Source organism: Catharus ustulatus, chromosome 14 (assembly GCF_009819885.2).
Source record: "Catharus ustulatus isolate bCatUst1 chromosome 14, bCatUst1.pri.v2, whole genome shotgun sequence".
Taxonomy (NCBI): domain Eukaryota; kingdom Metazoa; phylum Chordata; class Aves; order Passeriformes; family Turdidae; genus Catharus; species Catharus ustulatus.
The window spans coordinates 10,784,152-10,805,951 of record NC_046234.1 but is presented as its reverse complement, the minus strand read 5'-3'; the positions used below and the strand labels follow the sequence as shown (position 1 = coordinate 10,805,951).

At 41.8% G+C, this 21,800-nt stretch overlaps 1 protein-coding gene across 2 annotated transcripts; it reads left to right on the top strand.

Annotated features, from left to right (window-relative positions):
* Nucleotides 1-4,612: 4,612 nt before the first annotated feature.
* Nucleotides 4,613-19,972, top strand: SH2D1A (SH2 domain containing 1A). 2 transcript variants are annotated; one of them, XM_033072622.1, is made up of 4 exons: nucleotides 4,613-4,789; nucleotides 16,497-16,560; nucleotides 19,414-19,549; nucleotides 19,909-19,972. In XM_033072622.1, the coding sequence occupies exons 1-4, from the start codon at nucleotides 4,653-4,655 to the stop codon at nucleotides 19,947-19,949; spliced, it is 378 nt and encodes a 125-aa protein (XP_032928513.1). In that variant the 5' UTR covers nucleotides 4,613-4,652; the 3' UTR covers nucleotides 19,950-19,972. The 2 variants fall into 2 exon arrangements, with proteins under 2 accessions (XP_032928513.1, XP_032928512.1); XM_033072621.1 differs by lacking the exon at nucleotides 19,909-19,972 and having other exon boundaries at nucleotides 19,414-19,632.
* Nucleotides 19,973-21,800: the final 1,828 nt, after the last annotated feature.

Here is a 21,800-nt window from a genome sequence, read left to right as displayed (position 1 = left end):
TTTCAAACATCAGTCTTGGGCCTAGTAATTTTTAACTAATGATGATCCCATGAAAAAATTGGCATGTGGTAATGGAATTTACCAGTGGCATAAGGGAGAGAGACACTGTCATTGCAAAGATGAATAACACTCTCATTTAGGAAGAACTGAGTGACCTTGAGAATAGGATAAATTAGATAAAATTCAGAAGGATTTGACTGCCAGTTCATGCACCTGGGTTTTGTTAATCAGGTTTCTACTATACCTGCATGCTCGTAGGTAAGAAAACACTGAGGAAGGGAAATCACAGACCAGAAAAATCTTTTCACCAGAAAAAATATTTTCACCAGAGTAATGAAACACCTGTAATGGTGTATGAGGCAAGTGCTAGAAATCAGCCAGGATAGTGCACACTATTCACAAATGATTTGCTTCAGTTTTGGGAAACTATGGAAAAAGATGATTAGAGTGACCATGAAAAGGGAGAGCCTGCAGTGCAGAGGAATTTGGCAAAATGAATGCTGAGGGAGGCTGCTATAAATCCCACATGGGCATAAGCTCTAGGAAGAGAAAACATCTATTTAAACTGAAGGACAACATTGGCACAAGAACAAATGAGCATAAATTGGTCATGAATAAATTTAGGATAGGAATTGCAAGCAGGTTTCCAAACAGCAGAATAACAATGTTCTGCAAACGCTTTCCAGTGAGAACAGTGGAAACAGCAACAACAAATCCCAAGCTACTTTTAAGATGGACTTAAATGAATTTCTGAAAGGTATTATATGATGTGTTTGGCTAAGATAGCAGAGAAGTAGATTTGATGACCCAAGAGGTCTATGCAGTCCTATCTGCCTAAGCCTGTTTTTCATGACCATATATTTCAGAGCGCATTTAAGTCCTTCCTTTCCTTCATGTATTTTTTAGATAAATTTTTTACAGCATACAGCAGGGACTGCTAGCTGGACTGATTTAGGGAAGGCACAAAACAGCAGTGTCCAAAATATGCTGAATACTCTCCAAACAAAACAAGACAAGTGTGCAGTGACCTACAGGGCAGTGCCTGGGTGCTTAAAGAAGGCCCCATTTTCTGTGGAAGGTGATGGGGACATAATCCCCACAGGAGCAGCACCCCTTTAAGCCTCAATTCTCTCTCATTTCCCAATGCTCCCAAGCCTGCTGCTCTATTTTGCCTTCTCAGCCCCACGGTACAGATGCAGCAGTGTGAAATAAGATAGCAAGCAATGCTTTAGATCCACAAGGTTAAATGGACAAAATCCAGAGCAGTCGGTGTCAGTCTGGCTGGATGCCAAACTGCAGTGAAGATGGCTTGTTTGGGGGCATTCCTCCAGCCTAGTGTGGTACAGAGCTTTGTTAGCACGTTATGGTTTCTCTTCTCTCAGCCCAGGAAGCCCTCATGTCTTTGGTTTGGTTCATCCTGCTTGGTGCTGTTACGGTCTGGTTTTTACAGTTATTAGAAATGCCTCTGCCCGAATTAAGGTGCAAATGAGACCATATGCCAAAGTCAATAGTATGGATTCTATTTAATAATAAATATGAGAGAGAGAGAGAGAGAGAAAGGAAGAGAAAGAAATAGAAAAGAGCTGGGGGATAGAACAGAGAGTGACAGAGGCAGAATGAAGAAAATGCCACCACTCTGTGGATCCCAACAATGTTCCATTGATCCTCTGCAGCTGGTCTTCTTGGTGGTGAGGGTCCCCCAAATGCGCAGAATCCAGTGGAATAATGTATGCTCAGGCCAGGTGGGAATGGCTGGGTACCACCCCCAGGGAGTTTGACAGTCTCTTGCAGCAGACTAGATCTGCAGCATCACTTTGTGTTACCTGCAATGCTGTGGTGCAAGGCCTCAGGAATGAGTCTGGGGAGCACTTTGGGGGCTTTTTGATGGATTATGACACGCCCTCAGCTCCCTCCCAGGTGGATGTCCCATGCATGTGGCCTGTGCTGTTGAGGATTTCACAGCTGGGCCTATTTGTGTAAGGGAGGGGAGGGTGTAAACCTGGCCTCTGTGGGCTGTGGTCTCCTTCACTCCAAACCCAGCCAGAGACGATTGTCAGCGTAGCTGCTGGGTGTGGCTTTCTTGTGGATGCATTCTTCTCCCTCAGCCTGAGATTATTGAACAAGGGTCCCCTTTATCTGATCTGCACGGCTTAACTCAGGGTCCAAAGTTCCAGTCAGGCATCTTCAAGGAGGGATGGGCTTCTGTGCTTGTTGCTTCTTTTACAGTTTTTGCTATAATGGGCAAAACTCCTTCATAACAATGATTAAGGCATGAACCATTTCAGTCCCTGACAGGTGCCTCAGTGTTACTATCCTTTGTTCAAAACACAGCATTTCCATGATTTCTTAAAAGCTGCAATTCCCCTAGGCATGGGGCCATAAAGGTATTTGTAGGGAAGGCTGGGGTTGAGATTCAGAAGCTGGAGTTTTATAGATTTCTTAACCAGACTAGCAAAGTTGTGTGTTTACAGCTGTTTTACAGTAATAGATGCTTCTTCATCCAAGTGCTGGAGAATGCAGGTTGACTGGGTAACTCCACATTAGGAGAGGATCTCACAGTGAAAAGTTTTAGGATTTTCTTTAGTTGAAATCTGATGAATGGGACAATGAAATCTTCAGAATTAAATTATTCTGGCTGGTTTTCCTCTCCAGCTAATTACACACATACTTTTTCTGAAATCAGCTATTAATATTGAGAATAGGTTAAGAAATGGGAAAGTTGGATGAAATCCCCAAGAGCACAGGTAGTTTGGAAAATGAGAAGAAATAGGCAGCAGCTTTACAGCTTGTTGCCATCCACATTAATCAGATTTGCAGTAGGCAGCAGCTACTTTATGAGCAAATACTTTAACAACTGGTTTAAAAAACCAAGCAGGATGTCTGAGTCCCAGGGTTCGTGTAAAGGGGGTAATGAATACCTGCATAATGATATAGAAAGGCCATAAACTCAGTGGTGGGAGTTTTCAGTGTCTCTTCAGCTGAGGTTTCTGCAGCTTTCTCAGCCTCTCAGTGCCAGCTAGGGAGGCAGTTACTTGCCAGGGCCTCTCTGTGGGGAAAAAGGCTCTTGGCGTCCAAACGCTGCAGCTTTGCTGTCAGTGACTTTGTGCAGTGCCTTATACACGATCTACCCTGTGACTGTCAGATCAGAAATGCCCATCCCTCAAAAGAAAAAACTAAAGCTACTTTGAAAAAAATATTTCCAATGAAAAACTATATTGAAGATCAAAACATGCACTGTGAAGTGGTTGAGAAAAAACACTTTGATTGATTGAAACTGAAAAGGAGCAGCCATTATTTTTGGTATTTTTAAATTTCATTTCTGTTCCTGAACTGTGTATATTTTAAAAGCTATTTTTTCACCTATCCTTAACTTCAACAGGGACACAGTATCTGTGAGCACCAGGATGAGATTATTTAATTCTGCTCTGTCCTGCTAGTAAACTCAATTTAAAAGCAATCGGTCATAACCACAACCCATACTTATTGCTATATTTTACTGACTTCTTGCTCATGTACACAGGTGTGAGAATGTGGCTGTTCGAGGGAGGGTGGCATGTCATTCATCATGCCGGGGATGAATTTAACCCTGAGCTGGCTGCTGCCCCATGGACATGACCTGGTGGCAATAACTGCAGGGAAACATGCTCAGTTTTTCCATGGTTGGAAATATGTGTGGGGTGGAAATATCTGTCGGGGTGTAAAGCACATTGACAGCTTGTTTGCAAACAGACCCGCATGTGCGTGTGGGGGCCTTCAATTGACAAGTACACTGAGGAAATGTCTTCAGCCACAGCAGGTGAAGAGAAATGGCTCTTTCAGACATGGCTCTGGATTTTGGATGCCAGCTCATGCCCCACATGAAGGCAGCACTGGCACCAATGGCATCCAGGAAGGTGTGAGGGGTCCCCTTACATGTGCCACGGCTGCTGCCTGCCTCCAAGTGGGAGTAATGACCACCCTGACATTAACAGTGATTAAACAGCACCAAAGGCTTTGAAAACAACCCCTCATGAGGTGAATCAGCTGGGGCTGGTGTCTGTGGGCACTGGAGCAGCTGCTGTGGAGCTGAGGCTGTGCTTGCATCTGCAGCCTGAGGTGAGTGGTCTGGTGGAACAGTGACACTGAGATCAGCTGACTTCCTTTAGTCTCATCCCTGGGTATTTTAGAAACAAGAGGTTAAAAAATAATCCCTGCTTGGGATAATAATCCCCTTGGGTTAACACCAGAAGACAGAAATGCCTGGCACAGCCACTGGCAGCAGTGCCCAGTCCTGGGCTCCCTGTCCCAGCCAGGGCGGTCATTGCCCCGCGGCCATCGTGTGCCTCATCAGCCCCATCCCATGAGCAGGAGCCACATGGCTGAGGGTGGATGTGAAGTGACACCTCTGCAGCAGAGCTGTGATGGTGTGAGGATGTTATAGCCGACGTAAAAGGAAAACAGAAGGGGGCAAAGGAAAAAAAAACCCACAAAAATGCTGTGTTCCTTCCTCACTCTTCCCTCAGTGCAGTCTCAGCCTGTGCAGAGGCTTCAGAGGTGTGAACACATCCTGTTTACATCTCCACCAAGGCGGGGAGGCTGAGGGACGCACGGCTCAGGCACAGTCGGAGGAAGCACCAAGCACGGGAGAGCAGCTGCAGCTGGAGAGGCCTGGCATGGACACGGTGCCCGTGTACCACGGGGCCATCAGCCGCGAGGCCGGGGAGAAGCTGCTGCTGGCGGCGGGCACGGACGGCAGCTACCTGCTGCGGGACAGCGAGAGCATCCCGGGAGTCTACTGCCTCTGCGTGCTGTGAGTGCGGGACAGGGCCTGGGACTGAGGGTTCTGGGGCAGCTCATTCCCAACCTTCCCCTGCACAGTATGGGCTGTCCCCACAGCAAAATATGTTCTGGTGTTACCATCTCCTTCCCTGAGTGAGACTTGCTTTCTTCACCTTAAGACAGAAGGGTGCAGTAAGTGGTGTGGGGTCCCTTGCAAAGCAAAGAGGAGAAGGTTTGCCTTGCAGAGCCCATGCTTCCTACAGGCAGAAAACCATAAAGAGAAATCAGGCAGGAACATGGGAAGGATAAGCAAGGTGCCATGCAGAAATGCCAGGTGACTTGGTTCAGGATGGTGCGTACTGCCTCTTTGTGCCTCTTGCTTTCTCCTTCTTGTGTTCTTCTTCTCTGTGTGCTCATGGGTGTGCTCAGCAGCATCCCCAGTGACTCTGTCATGGGGAAAGGTTACACTGAGTGCTACCATCCAGAATGTGCCTTTGTTCAGGACGTTTTCAGTCCCACAAGCTTGTGCCTTGTCCCACAAGCCACGAGGCTTGAAGCAGATTACCTGTAATGCACATGAAACACTGATGGTAACAAATTAGGTGATAATGTTTCATCAAATAGGGTAAAACGGGAGAGATCTGATGGGATGGTCTGTCAGAGAGAGGGTAAAGACTCTCCTGGGAGAACTGGGGGACTCTGTATTCATAGGACCTCATTTTAACGAGGAACGTTAATCACGCTACTGTTGGCACAATTCTTGGAAGTCCTGGTGACACTGTACTGTTGCATCAGAAGAACAGATGACACTTATGCCTTACTCCAGTAAGGATGAACACTAGAGAAAACCCTTTTAGGTCCACCATGAAATTAGCTAACAGAGGGAACTCAGGTACCTAGCAAAAAACCACAAGAAGAATAAGAAGAAAGGTCGTAAGTCGGGTTTTCCCAAATCCTTTGAATATTTCTGACAATATGTAATTAAGCCCTGGGTGAACATCATTATCTTCCTGTTACAGACTAGAAATGGAGACATGCAAGAAGGTTATAGAAAATCCAAAAATGCACATTCCTCTTCTCTGGGAAAATCTTTGTGGCAGAGGATGTATTTTTTCTTCTCTTATGAAATCAGGTGAACCAAGTTAGGGGCTCCTGCTAACAAATACTTTAACAGTGAGCTGAAAAATGTGAAATAGGAAGCATCTTGAGTTAAATGAAAATGGAATAGACATAGCAAGAGGTAAGGAGTGCTATGATTCCTGTGATGGGAATAGGCAATAAAAGCAGAATCTCTTTTAAATAACTATCAGAGGAAATGGGGATACATCACCCTTACACTCAGAAGTCATTCAGTGCAGGTGAAACACTAAGGCTTTAGAAAAAGGGTCAGGAAAAGTGTTACAGCGCTGAATAAAACAGAGAATACTAGAATTAGTCCACCCTCGGTCTAAATCAGGGTGTAGGTATGTAACAAGGTCTTTCAGTTATACACAATCAGTTTGGATTTTTTGTATATTAGTAGTAATTTATGCCCTTCGAAAGAAGTTCCTTGAATGAAATAAAATATGGAAAATGAAAATAGGAAGAAATTGAAACATTTCTAACTGTGAAGCTCCACAATCTTTGGAGGAAATGATACTTCAATAAGAAACAGACCAAATTGCTTCCAGAAATTATGAGCCATTCATGTGTTCATGGTATGTTGCATTCAAACACATGCATGATAAGAAGAGGGTAAAAAAAAAAAAAAATTAAAAAAATTAATGGTGAATGTTATGTAGGCTTCTTACAGATCTTAGATCCTTAATAATTATTCTATAAAGGAAATTTGCAATAGCATCTTGGTTTAATCCAGATAAATTTAAAATGTTATGGTGATACAGAAAGAAAAATGACTGTAGAACGGTAGAATTAAGCTTGGTTCCAATACTTCTCATTATTCCATTCAAATAATTAGATAAGAAGTAGCAGATATGGTAAGCACCATATCACACCATAACTGTGGAGACAGTTTTCATACCAGGAAAGGATCTCACACTGAGACAGCAATGTCAGTTTGAGGAAATGTAGGCTATAAATTAGATAAATACTTTGGCAGGCAAAGTTTGCTAAATCTGAGCACCTTAGTGGAGAGACTGGTGGAGCAGGGAAGGAAGGCATGAGGGATGGATATATGTGTTCAGTGGAGAATGCTAAGCCTGGCTTTGGCAAAAGAAGGCAGTTTGGCAAATGAAGCCATGATATACTCCAGCCTGAGCATCATGGGCTGAGATGGAAACAGGTGACAAACATGCATGTGCAGGGGAGCTCTGGTAAAAAACTGAGGCAAATGTGCTGTTGCTGTTGAAACTTCATTCTAAATAAATAATGGAAATTATTAGGAATAACAATGTTATTCAGCAATTTACATTTTGGTTCAGAATCCATGCTGAAGATTATTATAGGAATATATAGACATATGAAGATCAGACAAAAGATGAATTTACTAGAAGTAATGAAGGGATCTCTGAAACATGGGAAATTAAGCTGGTCAGCCATTAGATATACTGCAATAAGTACCAGAGCTAAACAAAATATTTTGCATGTTTCCAATGAAAATTTCTACTGGGAGTGTGTCTGTTTTCTACTGCCGGTAGTATTTCTATTGCCCTTAGAAAACGAAGAGAGGGAAATATTCCAGTTTTCAAAAATCAAGACATGTTCAGTCTGTCTTCTTTCCCCTCTCCCTCTACTTCCCTGTGGAAGTAAAACAAACCAAAATAAACATAAAGCCCTGCAACTTCCCAGTTCTAACCCTTCTTAGGGCTCCTTTTTCCATCACAGGGGAGTTATAAGGCACAGTTCTGATGAAGAGAAAAGAAATATTTATCAAAAGAGCAATTAGGCATATATTTGGATGACAGTGGTATCATCTGCTTGAATTCACATTAGTGGCTGCTCTTCACTACCAGTTACAGGTACTGTAATTGTCAAGCCTCGTGATTTCACTGCATTGCTTATGCTCAAACAATGTCTCCTTTTCCCGAGAAACTGCATAAATTTGTAATGCCACAATCACCTCCACATTCCCCGCTTTGAGCACGTCCAAAAAGCCCTGACATATTTTGGCAGGCTTTGAGCCTCTTAAGGCACAAATAAAGACACAATAAAGACTGCAGTGTTCATGGGCAGGCTCATTCACCTTTTGCTTTTCCAATTAAAAAGCAGAGCCCTGACCTTTAAAAAGGAGAAGAGTCAAAGACTTCATGAATCCCTTGTGACTGATGCTGATTTTACAGGGCAAGCATAAAAGAGACAGGTAGTAGCATAAAACCTGACCTATAGAGGTGGGTAACTGCAGCAGGCAGGACCCTATTGGAGCATTCATCTAGAAAACTCTGCTTTCTCTCTTTGTTTCTCCTGAGCTACTGATTTATCTCCCTTGAATGCTACTTTCCACTTTCTGAAGCTGGGATGTGCACATGGTGTGCCTGAAAGCCTTCAAAGAGACAATGAATATTTTCTTGGGCTGTGGCAAAACACAAAGGACCCACTTTCAGAAAAATTTTAAGACCACAATTAAAAGTATGCATGGGAGAGTAGGAAGGTTTTGATTTGCAGTTATGTGCTCTGGGGCTCTTGCAAACAGACGTGCTGCTTTTTGATTTTGGCAAAGATTTTAATACCAGATGCTCCCAGGTCTTCACTGTATGAATATCGTTATTGAATTGATGATATATAATTTAAGGATGTTGTGAATATGTTAACAGAGATACACAATTGTTTCCTACAAATTTTTGGAGTTGCACTGAAAAACAAATTTTTGCTGTTCCTGAAAACATGTGCTTTATAAAACATACACGTTTTACCCATAAACAAGTTAGACACTACACACACTACACCAGGGTTTTAATATCAAACCTGATTGTTCCAGGGAGCTTTCTTTACTGGTCTGGCTTCCTCTTTGCTCAATGCAAAAACTGTTTGACATTTTTAGCACTTGCAGAAATCCTCTGTGCTCACAGCTCCTAATGAAGTCAATGGGGGACACGGGGCACACTAATGGTGACTACTTTGAGGAGCAGCCTCTTAAACCTTGCCTGAAAAATGTGTAAATAAAATGCCTGAAAATGCCCAAAGCCCCACATTCCTTTACAGATGTATGAGCACACATGCAGAAACAAGCAGCTCATGCCTGAATTGGCAAATATAAAGCATTTGTAGTTGGGGTTTTAAAATTCATATACTTGAAAATACTGAGAATGTTAGTAGTTGTTTCAGAGCTTTAAGTAAGACAAACATGATGTGCTTGTCAAACTGTATGTTCAGATGATTTGTTTGAAATCAGCCGTTCATGTACTGTGCTGCATTAAATTTGTGGAGAATAATCAAAAGGTGGAATTGAAAGCTGTTTAGAGCTCTTGAAGCAACAGTAATGGCAACAGGAATAGGCTGCAGTCCTATCATATTTTACGTGTGCTATTTTTTCTGTCACTGTAACCACGGTGCACAAGTTCAAGGCAACGTGTTGAAACTTTCTGATGCGGCAGATCCATCAGCTGTACAGCACAAAGGTGTAACACAGGATCACAAGCCAGCTTCACCTTAGCGTTTCCTTTGTTTCCCATGTATTATTTTTGATAGAAATGATAGAATAATTGCATTTTTTTGTAACACTGCACATAATCATCAACATCATTTAAAATGTAATTTTAAATTTCAAAAGAAGAAGCCCCTCAATTCAACATTGCTGTTGCAAATATCACACACTGTTTTCAGCTTTGAAAGAAGTCTTGTATAGCACAATGGTAAATTTTACTGAGGTGAGTATTTCAGGTACCTGCTAACAGGAGTGAATGTTTTCTTTGCTGAGCATAACTTGGCTATTGACCTTCACATATTCCAATGACTTTTCTTGCAAAGGTAGACAGCTTGAATCACGGAACTGATGAAGCTTTGTGGGAGGCTAAGTTATTGGCCTGCCATAAGGTAATGTCCTTCTACTTAGCATCTCAGATTTGAATAAATTCTAACTTTATTTCAGAATTTGAAGAAATTCCTCTTTGAGGTATTGCTTTTGTCTGGAATTTCCTTGTACCAGGCTGACAAACCTGCTAAGAAAGGCTACACACTTCCTCTTTAGGTAAATCAGCAGCATTTCTTCAGAGGGTTAGGAGTGTTGAAGTGGTGAAGATTCCGACAATTTTCCACAGAAATCTCTGCATAAATTCAGAGCCATTTCACAAGATTTATCTTTCCCTTTTAAGCTTTTGTTAATTTCAGAAGAGAAAATCAAGATAATGCATTTTATCATTCTACAGTGTTATAACAAGTTAGTATGTGTTACTGATGCAATATTGAGGGTAAATTTTTCCCACAATGTGTTGATAAAGGCATCAGTGACAGAAGTGTCAACCCAAATGCTGCTGTGAGTTAAGCTACAGCCACTCTGTTGGGCTTTTCAGATGTTGAAAACACCAGTTTAACCTATTTTACTCACTCTTGCAGACAAAGTTTTGTGATACAATGATCTCAATGTGAATGCTATTTCTTCAGCTTGAGTTAGCTGATGGGTGGTAATTTCTGAGTTACTGTACTTAGCTGAGACCTAAATAAGGAGGGAACCAGGCTATTTGTCAAACAGAAAATACAGATTCCAGGAGAGAGCGAGGAGAAGCTTGAAGGCTCCAAGGCACTGCTGTGTATTCCCCTAAATTCACAAGTTTTGGCTTTGTGGTAACCATCTCCCACATCTACAGCTCCTGTTGTGCCCATGCCATCACTCACATTCCCAGTCCAGGGTTGCCTACCAGGAAACTGCCTGAAGTTGGTCCCTCTGGGCATTCAGGTTTGATCTGCACCTACACCAAACCTCTGATAGGGCAGAAGAGGCTCCATCCTGACCTCTCGTGCTCATCTGCTCCATGCCATTGGCCCCCACTGCAAAAGCATGGAGTGCCCTCGATCTCCCTGGCAGGGCTTGTCTCAGAGCACTGTGGTACTCATCTCCATAGCAGTAAGTAGTTTCTAAGCTTTATCTCTGCTTGGGAGATGAAGTGTTTAACTCTGTTTCACAGAAGAGAAAGGAGGCCCAGATCTGCAGTACCCTCTCTCTGGTTTTGGGTTTCCAGTGCAAGGGCCTTGGGAAGGATTCTGAGGTTACCCAATGTTATTCTGTGCAACTTGCTGACTTTGCTAGCATTGCTTAGATCTGTTTCCTTGTTTCAAACAACTTTGGTATCCAAAACATCCATCTTCTGTTCCTGGTTGTTTCAGCATTTTGTGCTGCTCCCAGACCAAGCCTCCTCATACTTTACCTCTGTAGATCCCCTTCCTTACTCATTTAGTCCTTCTGTCAGAGGTTCAATGTTCACTGCTGTTTTCTTGCCCAGCTTGAATAGATATTGGTCCCCTTTTCTTTCCTTCCACATCCATCCCACCTAATCCCAAACTTTCTGTCCAAGATGCCCAGTTACTAAATTACCTTCTGTTTTTTATCTTACTAATCTAGGCCAGGCAACACACATACATTTGAGATCATGGGTACTGCTTGGCTGAGTGCCCATGGTACAGAGAACCCAGACATGGTGATGCCACAACTGCTAACAACCTTTAAACAGTGCCTCTCCTGCAGCCTAGAGGGCCACTACTGCTTTCAGAGAGTGCAAGAAATACACTTTCTTTCAAACAAATTTTGTCTTACTCTGAAAACTGGGCATGTCCTCCTCTGACAATTAGAAGATAACTTTTTTAACATGGGAAAAGCACTATTTTTGCCTAACGTGTTCCCTTCTGCATTCTACATCCCTAAATAAGGGTGAGGCAGGCATCTAAGAAATGAAATTTCAGTCTAAAATTCTGAAATGTGACTAAATTATAAGAAACTGACTCTGGGCGGTATAATGCTCAGAACTACTGTTTGTAGGCTACACCGTGGTCTGGTTCTTAAACTACGTTGTAAAGTGAAATTCCGAGGTAAGGTCAGGTTGTAAATGTACCAGGTAAGAAAAGCTGAATGACATAATGCAATGACATCTGAAGAGAAAGATATGTATAGAGGAAGAAACTGATGTAATTTATTGCTGACATGGCTTTCCCTTGTCTGTCTTTCTCCCTTTAAATTTGTTCAATTTTGGGCTCAGAAATGAATAAAAATTAGTTTAATAAAATTTCCCAACTGAGATGCAAAGTATTTGGAAATTATTTTAAAGTATACCGTGCAGCTGAAATGTCATCATTAATTTTAGTCTAATGCCTTTGGGCTATTTCAATGGTGCAGAAGATTGCAATCATTCACCTGTTAAAGTAAATGCAGCTATAACAGGTCTGATCACAGCTAAAAAGCAGGAATGGAGAGGACAGGTAGAATATAGTGTTTCAGTATGTCATCTGTGAACAATGCCTTGGTAACTCTTTGAGAGGAATTAAATTATCTGGCTATAAAGAAAAAAAAAAGCCTATAATATAAAGTGGACTGGTTCCTGTAATAGCAACTTTTTCTAGGTTTTCCTTTGACAAAGTTTTCCAAGGGAAAGTATTGAAACAGAGACCATGTTAGTGCAGTTCCCAGCTGGTATAACATATCTTTCCCTATGGAGAAAAAAAGAACTGAGATGTCATAAAAATATCATTAGTGATGACCAAAGCACTCTTTTATAAATTTTATCTTGTATTGTCCTTACAGCAATGGCTCTTTTCTGCTTTCCCTTACCATAATTTCGGCATATTTTGCCTATGAACAAAAATTTATAGAGCCTCATTCATCCAGGTGTTAATTCACGATTGCTTCTGTCCCTTGAGCTTCACTGGCAGGACAGAGTTTTGCTGTTGTGAGCGAGGCTGTGTCTGTCCTTGGGACAAGCAAAGGGATGGGGGAGCCCTTCAGTGAATCTTTACCTGGGTGCAATGAACTGATCCTCCTCCAAGATGTGCTGGTAGACCAGTGTCACTGAGAGTGCTCTCTGAGATCACACCACAAATAGGTATGTTGTGTCTCTCTGGGAGCTTTTTTTCTGCCTTGAAGAGAGTAAAAATGTAGAAAATTGAGCTGTCCTCTCAGCTGGGGAATTTCTCATTTCCTGAGGCTTAAGCTTCAGTAAATGAACTTTTCCACCTGATTTTACCCGGTGTTGCATGCTTTACTCTTTGGACGGTAATGTCCCTACAATCTCAATTTTAATTGGTGTATTTAATTTTTCTCTTAAGAAAAATGCCATGACCTTCCTTCAGCCCACACTGATCTCAGTTCATGTTAGGTAGATTAAATCATAAAAACCTTTCTCATGGGAGGCTTTTGGCCAGGTAGCAGTAAGCTTGGCCCAAAATCATATCACTTGAAAATGGAAGGTAAAAAACTCTTTGAAGTGGTGATGAAGTAAGTTCCTGCTGTACGTCAGAAAGTTTTGATAAGATCACATTCATTGGGAGAGTACTTACCAGAAGAGCTGTAATTCATTTTGTGAAGACCAAGGTCCCAATGGAAAGTAGAAGACCTAGCTGTTCCTCCTCTTAACAAAATGCATCTTCCTTCCTTTGTTCATTGCCTTGGAAGACGCAGATCTGGATGTCCCAGTCATCTCCCATTTACAGAGTGTCTCAGTTTCCTGGTGGCTTCAGAGCCAATAACAGATGATAATGTTGTGTTTTTCCTCACATTCTTGTTGCTTTTTCAGAACATCATGGGCTTTTAATCTGAACTATCCTTTGTGCTTTCCCTGTGCTCCACTGAAATATTTTACAATGTGATTTAAAAAAAAATACAGGATAGATGCCTGTCTTATATCTCACCATACTTCAATACTGGATATTATTTTATCTGATCTCTACTTTTCAATTCGTTCTGCTTAGCAAACCTTTCTGGCAGGGTGCCGAGAGCCAACAGACAGGTTGGAGTCACAACAGCACTGCAGCCCCTCAATATCTTCAATTCGTGCCATCTCTTATGTAGAAAAAACAATGAAAGAAATAACAAGCATTGGCTTTCCAGACAACCACACTATTTATGGAAAAATCAGATTTTAAAGGGAGTGAAGCAGTTGGAAAAACATTTCTTTCAGGAAAACCAAGAACCAAGCAAGGATAGTAGAATCATAGAATCATAAAATGGCTTGGGTTGGAAGGGACTTTAAACGTCCTATAGCTCATCCAGTTCATCTAATCATCTAGTTCCAACTTGCCCTGACATGGGCAGGGATGCCACCCCCTAGACCAGGTTGCTCATACCCTTATGCACAGTGTAGTATTGAAAACAGAAGGCAAGAGAATGAGTTTTACATGTATAAATACTGATACTGGTGGATTTGAGACTTGAAAAAAAATTGCTGTGGAGAAGGTTAAATATCCACTTCAAAGAGATTGAACACAATACCAAGACTTCTCTGGTATTTCCCAGCACATTATGGCCTGTAAAATCCTCATTTCAATAACCATGTGTTGGCTGGTGCTCTACATACTTAGGTACAGCAAAGGACCTTGCAATTTCTGAAAAAAGATTAATGTGAACATCATGTTATCATGAAAAGTTCATCACAGGCACAGCTCTCAGTCTTTAAGAAAGAAGATGATGGTACAACCATCTGAGGGCCCTAAAGGGAGACACTGGATTCCCTGAACAAGAACATATATAATCTAGTGGCTTAGGGGAATGTGCTTTAAACCAACTGGGCTTGAGCTGTGGCTCAAACACCACCAACCATGGTGCCATGGCAGGGACAGGAAAGCAATTTGAGGGAGTTCAGATCCAAATTTGGATCAGAGCAGCATCTCTGCATTACAGTTCCACAACACACAGAAGTAAAACCTCAACTCAGCTGTGGTCAGCCTGTGAAATCTCTCACCTTGGGACAGCTCAGGGGAAGGAATGTCTGCAGTGCATCGAGGAAGTCAAAGAAGCCAACAATACAGTATTTCTTTCTAGTAAGAAACTAGAACTGTTAATTACAAGTCAAGTTCTGAAAGGGCTACCTAGGAAACATAGATGTATATTCAACCATTTTTATGCTGTAGGCTATAAGGCTGCATGAATTTGGGGCAATTTCCCCCAATTTCAACATAGTTCTGGCACAACTGGGAGGAGACTTGACCTCAAATTGTTTATTGGCTTTTTTTTTTAGCAATGCAGAAACAGAAAGACTCAATGATATTCTTATTTAGACCAAACCAATTCCGTTGGCTTTAGCAGATTTGTTCCTGATGTCTGTTTTCCTCCTTGTGTTTCCATGAAATGAGCATGGCCAGCTACTCTCCATGTCTGTGTGGTGGCATACAGAAGGTCTGGGGAAAGGCTCTCTTGGTGGACATGAAGAGGTGGATGAAGTTGCTGGTGGGATTGTGGGGCAGTATCAGGCACATTCCCATACTGGAGGAGAGGAGGGCAGTGTCTCAGCTGTGCACAGGGAGCTTGTCCCTGCAACAGCACAAATGGGAGGCAATGGATTTGTGTCCTTCACCTCTGTGTCTAATCACAGTGGGAGTCAAGTTGTGGGGGCAGAGCTCACAAATCACCACAGGCATTTTGCTCCCACTTCGTGGGGTTGTAGCAGAGTGCCAGCTCTTAACAACTTCCTGCTTGGGCAAATTATACCAGACAACACTTTGCAAAGGTTGCTGTAATGACATTTAAATGAGAATTTTTCCAGGAGCCATGACACAGATCATAAGTAATTGCAGTCATATGATGTCTGTGTCATTGATGATTTCTTGTATTTTTTAGTAACTGCTATAACTGGGAAGAAATACAATATGTTTCTGCTTTCTTAAGAATAAGAACTGATGGTCAAATAGGGAATGGTCCCTAAAATCCTGCTGTGCATTCATGCAAATCGATGTAGTGTGAAATAGAAGCATAGAATCATAGAATATGAGTTAGAAGGGACCCATTGGGATAATTGAATCCAACTCCTGGCTCAGCAGGACGCCCCAAGAATCACACCATGTGCCTGAGAGCACAGTCAAAATGCTGCTTGAACTCAATACAGTCTTTCTTATATGATACTATCTAAACTAATGTTGTACCCATGGAGCTACTATTAACTGATTCTGAGCTAAATTTTTGGATATTAGTGTAGTAATCTACCATGTAAATCATTCACTGAGTTGGGTTCATGAGAGAAGCAAGAGTGACTTTGGCACAAGTTGTGCCTTGTGTTATTAGTCTGTTAGGGGTTATTAGGCTCCTTATTCCCCAAAGACTCTGATTTTAAAAGAAGGAAGATTCTATACTCTTGCATGTCTCTTTTATCAGTATTTGAAAGTTTGGAACGTATGGGCAAAGCAAAGAGTAATTGACTTAGTATGGCTTTCCAAATAAATTACAGTAATAACATTGCTTCTGTTAACATCTGCATTTAAATGAGTCACAGAACAGCAATACTACCTGTCAATAATACACCTTCTCTTTTTGCAGGGAAAGTGTTTTTTGTGTGTGTCAGTAAAAGGACATCACTGAAAAATATTAATAAAAATTTCTAGGAAGGAATGAAAGCAACACTATTTAACATAAAATAACTGAATACTGCTAAACTAGATCTGAGTCAGACCAATCCCTCTCATTAAAAAAAAAACCCAGAAGGTTTAACACTACATCTGGCCAGTAGGGTTTTTAGCTACCTAGAGCCTTCAGAGGTGAATTTATTTTTAAGGAAAAGTTAGCAAATGAGCTGATTCTCACATAACAGTGTAGTTTTTGTGAAAACTGTCAGGAGAAATGAATAATAGTTATGTGGCTTTTTTTTTTTTTTTTTTTTTTTTTTTCCTTACAGGCATCAGGGTTATGTTTATACCTACAGAGTGTCCCAGACACAAACTGGTTCCTGGAGTGCTGAGGTGTGTATTTCTCCTTTCCCTTCTGAAAATTTCTACATCTTGTTTGATATAGATTATATATTTAATGAAATATATTCAAATTATTCATGTTTCTGCCTAGTCTGATTTTCATTGATGGTAATTGATGTAGAGCACATCCATCAGTAAGATATCTTGGTGCCACTTCTGACAGTCTAGATCTCATAAATTAATTCCCTGATTCATTTAAGCTGTTGCATAATGCAATAGTGCATCATTTTGCATCATTTTAAATGGAAAAAATATTGTGGTTTTAGAATTTGACAAGCACAGTCTGTTTCCTTCTATCCTATGTAACATCAATGTCAGAATATTAAAGAAATAATTTTCAATGTGCAGTGTTTTAATTCATTATTCCAGATTAATTCATCATTAGTGCAAAATATAGAGGATAGCCAAAACTTGATACGAAATATATCTTCCTCCATCTGACAAGAAACTGGTAATTTGGATACAGAAAAACATTACTTGTAATACAGACAACATTTAGGTTGATGAAATTGGGATGCTAATCTCTATTTATTTTATGTTTTTTTTTTCCCTTTGGATGTACTCTGTGTCTTACCTCATAATTAGCTTTCTTTTTGTATGTTAATGAACACTTATTTCAAATATTACATAATTTCTAGACAGGCATAATTCCTTGACCATTACTCTGTGAGAAGAGATTCTGGAAGACATAACTGGTTCTGTGGGTTACCACGAACAGATCGGGGGTGGGAGCGACTGACATTACTGGAGTTGATAATTATCCCTGTGACCCTTGGGAATAGTACCTGGCAATTCTTTCTATAAGACATCAGGAGGTTGATGTAGGGGCTAGGATTTGCTGTGCCCAAGACAGACATTTTCCAGAACAGGGTGACAGTGCACCCATCATGCCAGGGTAAGCACTGACATCTGTGAAAGGATTCCAGGGACCTCCACCTGTGGGGGCAATTCCCTGATTGAGGCTGCAGCCTCCTTGAGCCCCATGAGACCTCAGTATCTGCAGTGAGGTTTTTCTGGTGTTATATAGAGCTGCTACAATGTCTGGATTGTGACCTCCACCGGTGCTCTACGTGTGGCTTTTGGGCTTTCCCTGACTGTATTTTGGGCAAACTTTACCTGAGTTTCACACCATAGGTTTGCTGAAGGCCCAGGCTCCTCTGTACATCCTCTGCAGGAGAAGCTCCTAGCTACAGATTCATGATATTAACCCTTCCCTTAAGGAACAGAAACCTCTAAGTAAATGTTGCTAAGACCACGTTGGCCTCATCTGTTAGACACAGCAGCCTAGGTCCAGCTTATCCCCATGGAGTGTGCCTCCAGGGCCAAAACAGACTCCCCATGCAGCTGGTCCTTCCCTGCTTCTGCTGTGGCTGTGTTAGTCTCTAAGCAAACTCAGGTCACACCCATCTTTCAACAACGAGGAAGGAATTTAATTTAAAGCAGTGCTGGTGAAATCCCAGCCAGTGTGAAGTCTCCATCTGGAAGGCTGGATTTAGCTCACAGCTGCTGGGTGAGAGCAGTGTCCCTTGAGTGGGACTATGCTGGCAGGACCCATGCTTGTCCTCCCTTGACTTTGGTGAAGAGGAGTTATTATGAGAACACCCTGAAGAATTTAACAAAAACATTGGATTTTTGATTAAAAGCACACATAGTTTCATTTCTTACTGTTTGAAAAGTTGCTAATGTAGAGAGATGGAAAAAATTCCCACTTTTAATAAATAGGTAACGTTTGTCTTTGTAAAAGAAGTAGACAGGAATACTCAATGAACACATAAGCTATCATTTAATGCTCCAAGGAGGGTTTGCAAAGATGCTGTGTCCTTGCTGGAATTTAGTGGTTTGAGGACTTCCTCTCTGTGGTAAACCCAGGTTACTCTAGGTTTTCTCACTGGTGTTTCTAGGATGGAACAATCTTACAGGCTGGGAAGCTATTGCTAAGGAGGTTAAATCACTGGCCTCAGTAAGTCACGGTCAGAAGTAGCAAAGGGGCACTTGTAACTCTGCCTAATTAGTGTGGGTAATTAGTCTGGGTTTCTCCTGTAGCAATTAAGAAATTGTCCCTCTTCCAACCTTCCACTGCCCATGCAGCTGGAACCTGCTCAGTGTAGGAAGGCTGGGATGCCTCGGGGAAAGAGGAGAGCAGTGCAGGAACTGACTCACCTTGAACTGGCACATCAGGGGTTCCCAGCCATGGCTGGCTCCCTCCCTGGGAGCAGGGTGCAGTTCTGAGCACAAGGCCTGTGTGCCAGCACAGGTATCCAGTGTGACTCTGGGGTCAGCGCTTTGCCTCAAGCTGCCACAACAAGCCCGGATACAATGGTCCTTAAGGAACAAATCCCCCTGGGTGCTTCAGGCAGGTTTCAGCCACAAGGTCCTTAAATGCAAGCAATGTCTAAAGCCTAGCTATCAGCTCTTTTTGTGACACCATCTTTGCTTGCAGGACCTCAGAGCCAGCAGAAGAGATTGGGAAAGCTGCACAGACAATTCCACGGAATTTATTTGACCTCTGAAGGGGTTCTGGACAGGTGTCTGAATACATGGGGTACTACAGGGGTTCTTACAGTGTTAAAGTGGCTTGAGAAGAGGACCAATAAGATACAGAATGAAAATGTATCCAACTACATAAAAGTTTTAGGTGTAAATTAACCAATTACAGAAAGGATTCAATTCTAACCAATTATCGCTTAGAAAGATAAGCAGAGGCTCAACATATTTCTAGCATTAGTCTTTCTAAGTAAGCAGTTTTATTATCTAAGTGATGATTTTCCAGGGAGGCCCTCTTAAGGTATCTGTTTCTTCCACAGTCTAGCACCCCTTCTCACCTGTCCTGCTTTGCCTTTGCAGACAGCACCGGGGGTCCACCGGCGGCTCTTTCGGAAAGTGCACAACCTCATTTCAGCCTTCCAGAAACCCAACCAAGGCATTGTAACACCCCTGCAGAACCCAGTTGTCAACCATGTGAGAGCCAATTACTCCCCAGGTACTTGTGGGGGGAGGAAATCTTGGCTGCAGCTGAGCAGAGCCCTCCATGGTGGCAGGGATAGGGGTCTTAGACTTGTTTGAATACCTGAGCTGAACTAGCCAGCAGAGTGATGTTGCCAAAAATGTGTCCTAACTTTGCTATTGTGTGATTTGAAATGCTGTCACTCAGGTGCTCATTGTAGACAGAGCCTGTCAATGTGATAAGAAAATGGATTTTGAATATGTATTCCTGAGTACTATGGCAGCAATGACTGCCTTCCCTCACCACCACCCTTGCTCATGGAGGTATGAACCTTCTGGACTGTCCATTTTCTTACAGTGTTCATCTGTTCATATATTTGTGATTTTTTCTCTTAGGGAGGAATGAAGGCTATGACTTCCACCTGCAGCCATCCTGAGGATGTCTCCCCAAGTGTGTCATAACCACATCTTCCAGCATCACCTCTAATCCATGCTTTAAAACAGAATGATTTATATGATAATAAATACAACTCTGTGAGTTTTCTTGTAACATTTGCAGAAATGTGTATTTCATAGAATTTATTCTTCAAGATATAGAAGTTTAAGTTTCAGAATACTTTGAACTTAGGGTGGGATTTTTTTTGTTTTGGTTTGATTTTTCTCAAGAGAAGATAAAAAACCATGAACTGCTAAATTCTTTATGTCTTTTTTCCCTCTTTGTATTGTCAAGTAAAAGTATTTTTCCCTTCAAGATCAGTTCTTAATTAATAATTAGTTATTAATTTTGCATTGCTTAACTTTGGATCCTGCTTTGCTTTGTTCTGGTTGACATTTATGCAGAATTGGGCAAGTCCCCTTTTATAACCTTAGGAGAATTTTTTATATTAAAGTGTTCTTGTCTTGGATGGGCTGTGTGTTTTTCATTCATAGAATTCTTAAAGATATTCCAGATGTTAAAGATATCTTAAAGATATTCCATGAGGATCCCCATTAACTGATTTCCCATCAAACCAGTTGCTCTGCCCTCTAACAAAATCTGTAGTTTTCACCAATGATCTTAAGTAATGAGCTTAAGCAATGCACAGAGCAACCAAGAACACCCAATAAAGTGGAAAGCCTTGTTCTTTGCTTTTAGGTGTTCCCTGTACTTGAAACAAACCATCCTTGCATACAAGTTAAAAAAATAAATTATTTCTGCATGACAGCTTTTCTCTTCCTCTCTGTATGTTTCCATGCTGCTGCTGGGCTCCTGGTGGGGAGTCTTGAATGTCAGCTGTGCAGGGTTAGCATGAGGCTGCTGGAGAACTCACAGGATGTACCTTTTGCACTTGGGGTGGAACAAGTGTGATGACACTGTGCTAATGGACTGGTAGACAGTAGGAAACACTTTTGAACAGACTGGGTTCTGTGGCCCTCTTGTTTGAGGAGATAAGTCTGTGTTTGAGGAGATAGGGCTGTGCTGCACTGCAGTCCACAGTCCAGACTGCCACTACATGGGTTTTTTCCAGGTAGGTTTGTGTGAGTTCCTGTGGGCTTTGGGAGGGACCCCAGCTAGGGCCCAGGCTCGTTTGTGTGCAAGAGGGATGTATCTGGTCCACATGACTGGTTTGTGCCACCAATTGTTGTTCTTCAGCAAAAATAAATAGTCCTGGCTACCAAAAGAATGTGAGTCTCACGTACTCCCTTCCAAAGTAGAAGATTAACAGTGATTGCAAATGGACCACAAAAATATATGCAATTACAGAAAAAGAGCCCTTAAATATAGGCACCTTTGGGTGGATCTGGTTATGTTTTATGCCTATACTTTTCTGCAGATCTTGGAAGGCCGAAAATATTTCCTAAGACAGAAAGAGGTTTTTTCCAGAAATGCTAGGCTACAGACTCAGGGAGAACAAAACTGACTGAATTTCACCAGTCACTGCCACCTGTAGCTTGGTGGCACAGTAAGAGGCTCCTACCTGCCTTGTTTCCACTTCACAAAAGGCAAGTTGGATGTGAACAATTACAGAACTACCTGGGCTGCAAGTCCATGATTCAGCAAGGTGGGGATGCTCCAAGCAACATTTGATAAGGCTGAAAAGTTTGCCTTATTACCTCCTGAGTGTGTGACTAGTGGGCAGCAATGTTGCAAAATTGTGATTGAGGCATTTTCAATTCATTACTCAGTTCCTGTCTAATTGAAGGCCAAATTTCATCTGTGGTGAACTGTCCAGTCATATTTTTCACTGCATGTACATGTATTGCTCTGTGCCTTCTTTGTACCTGTGCTTGTTGGTTGAAATTAGTCT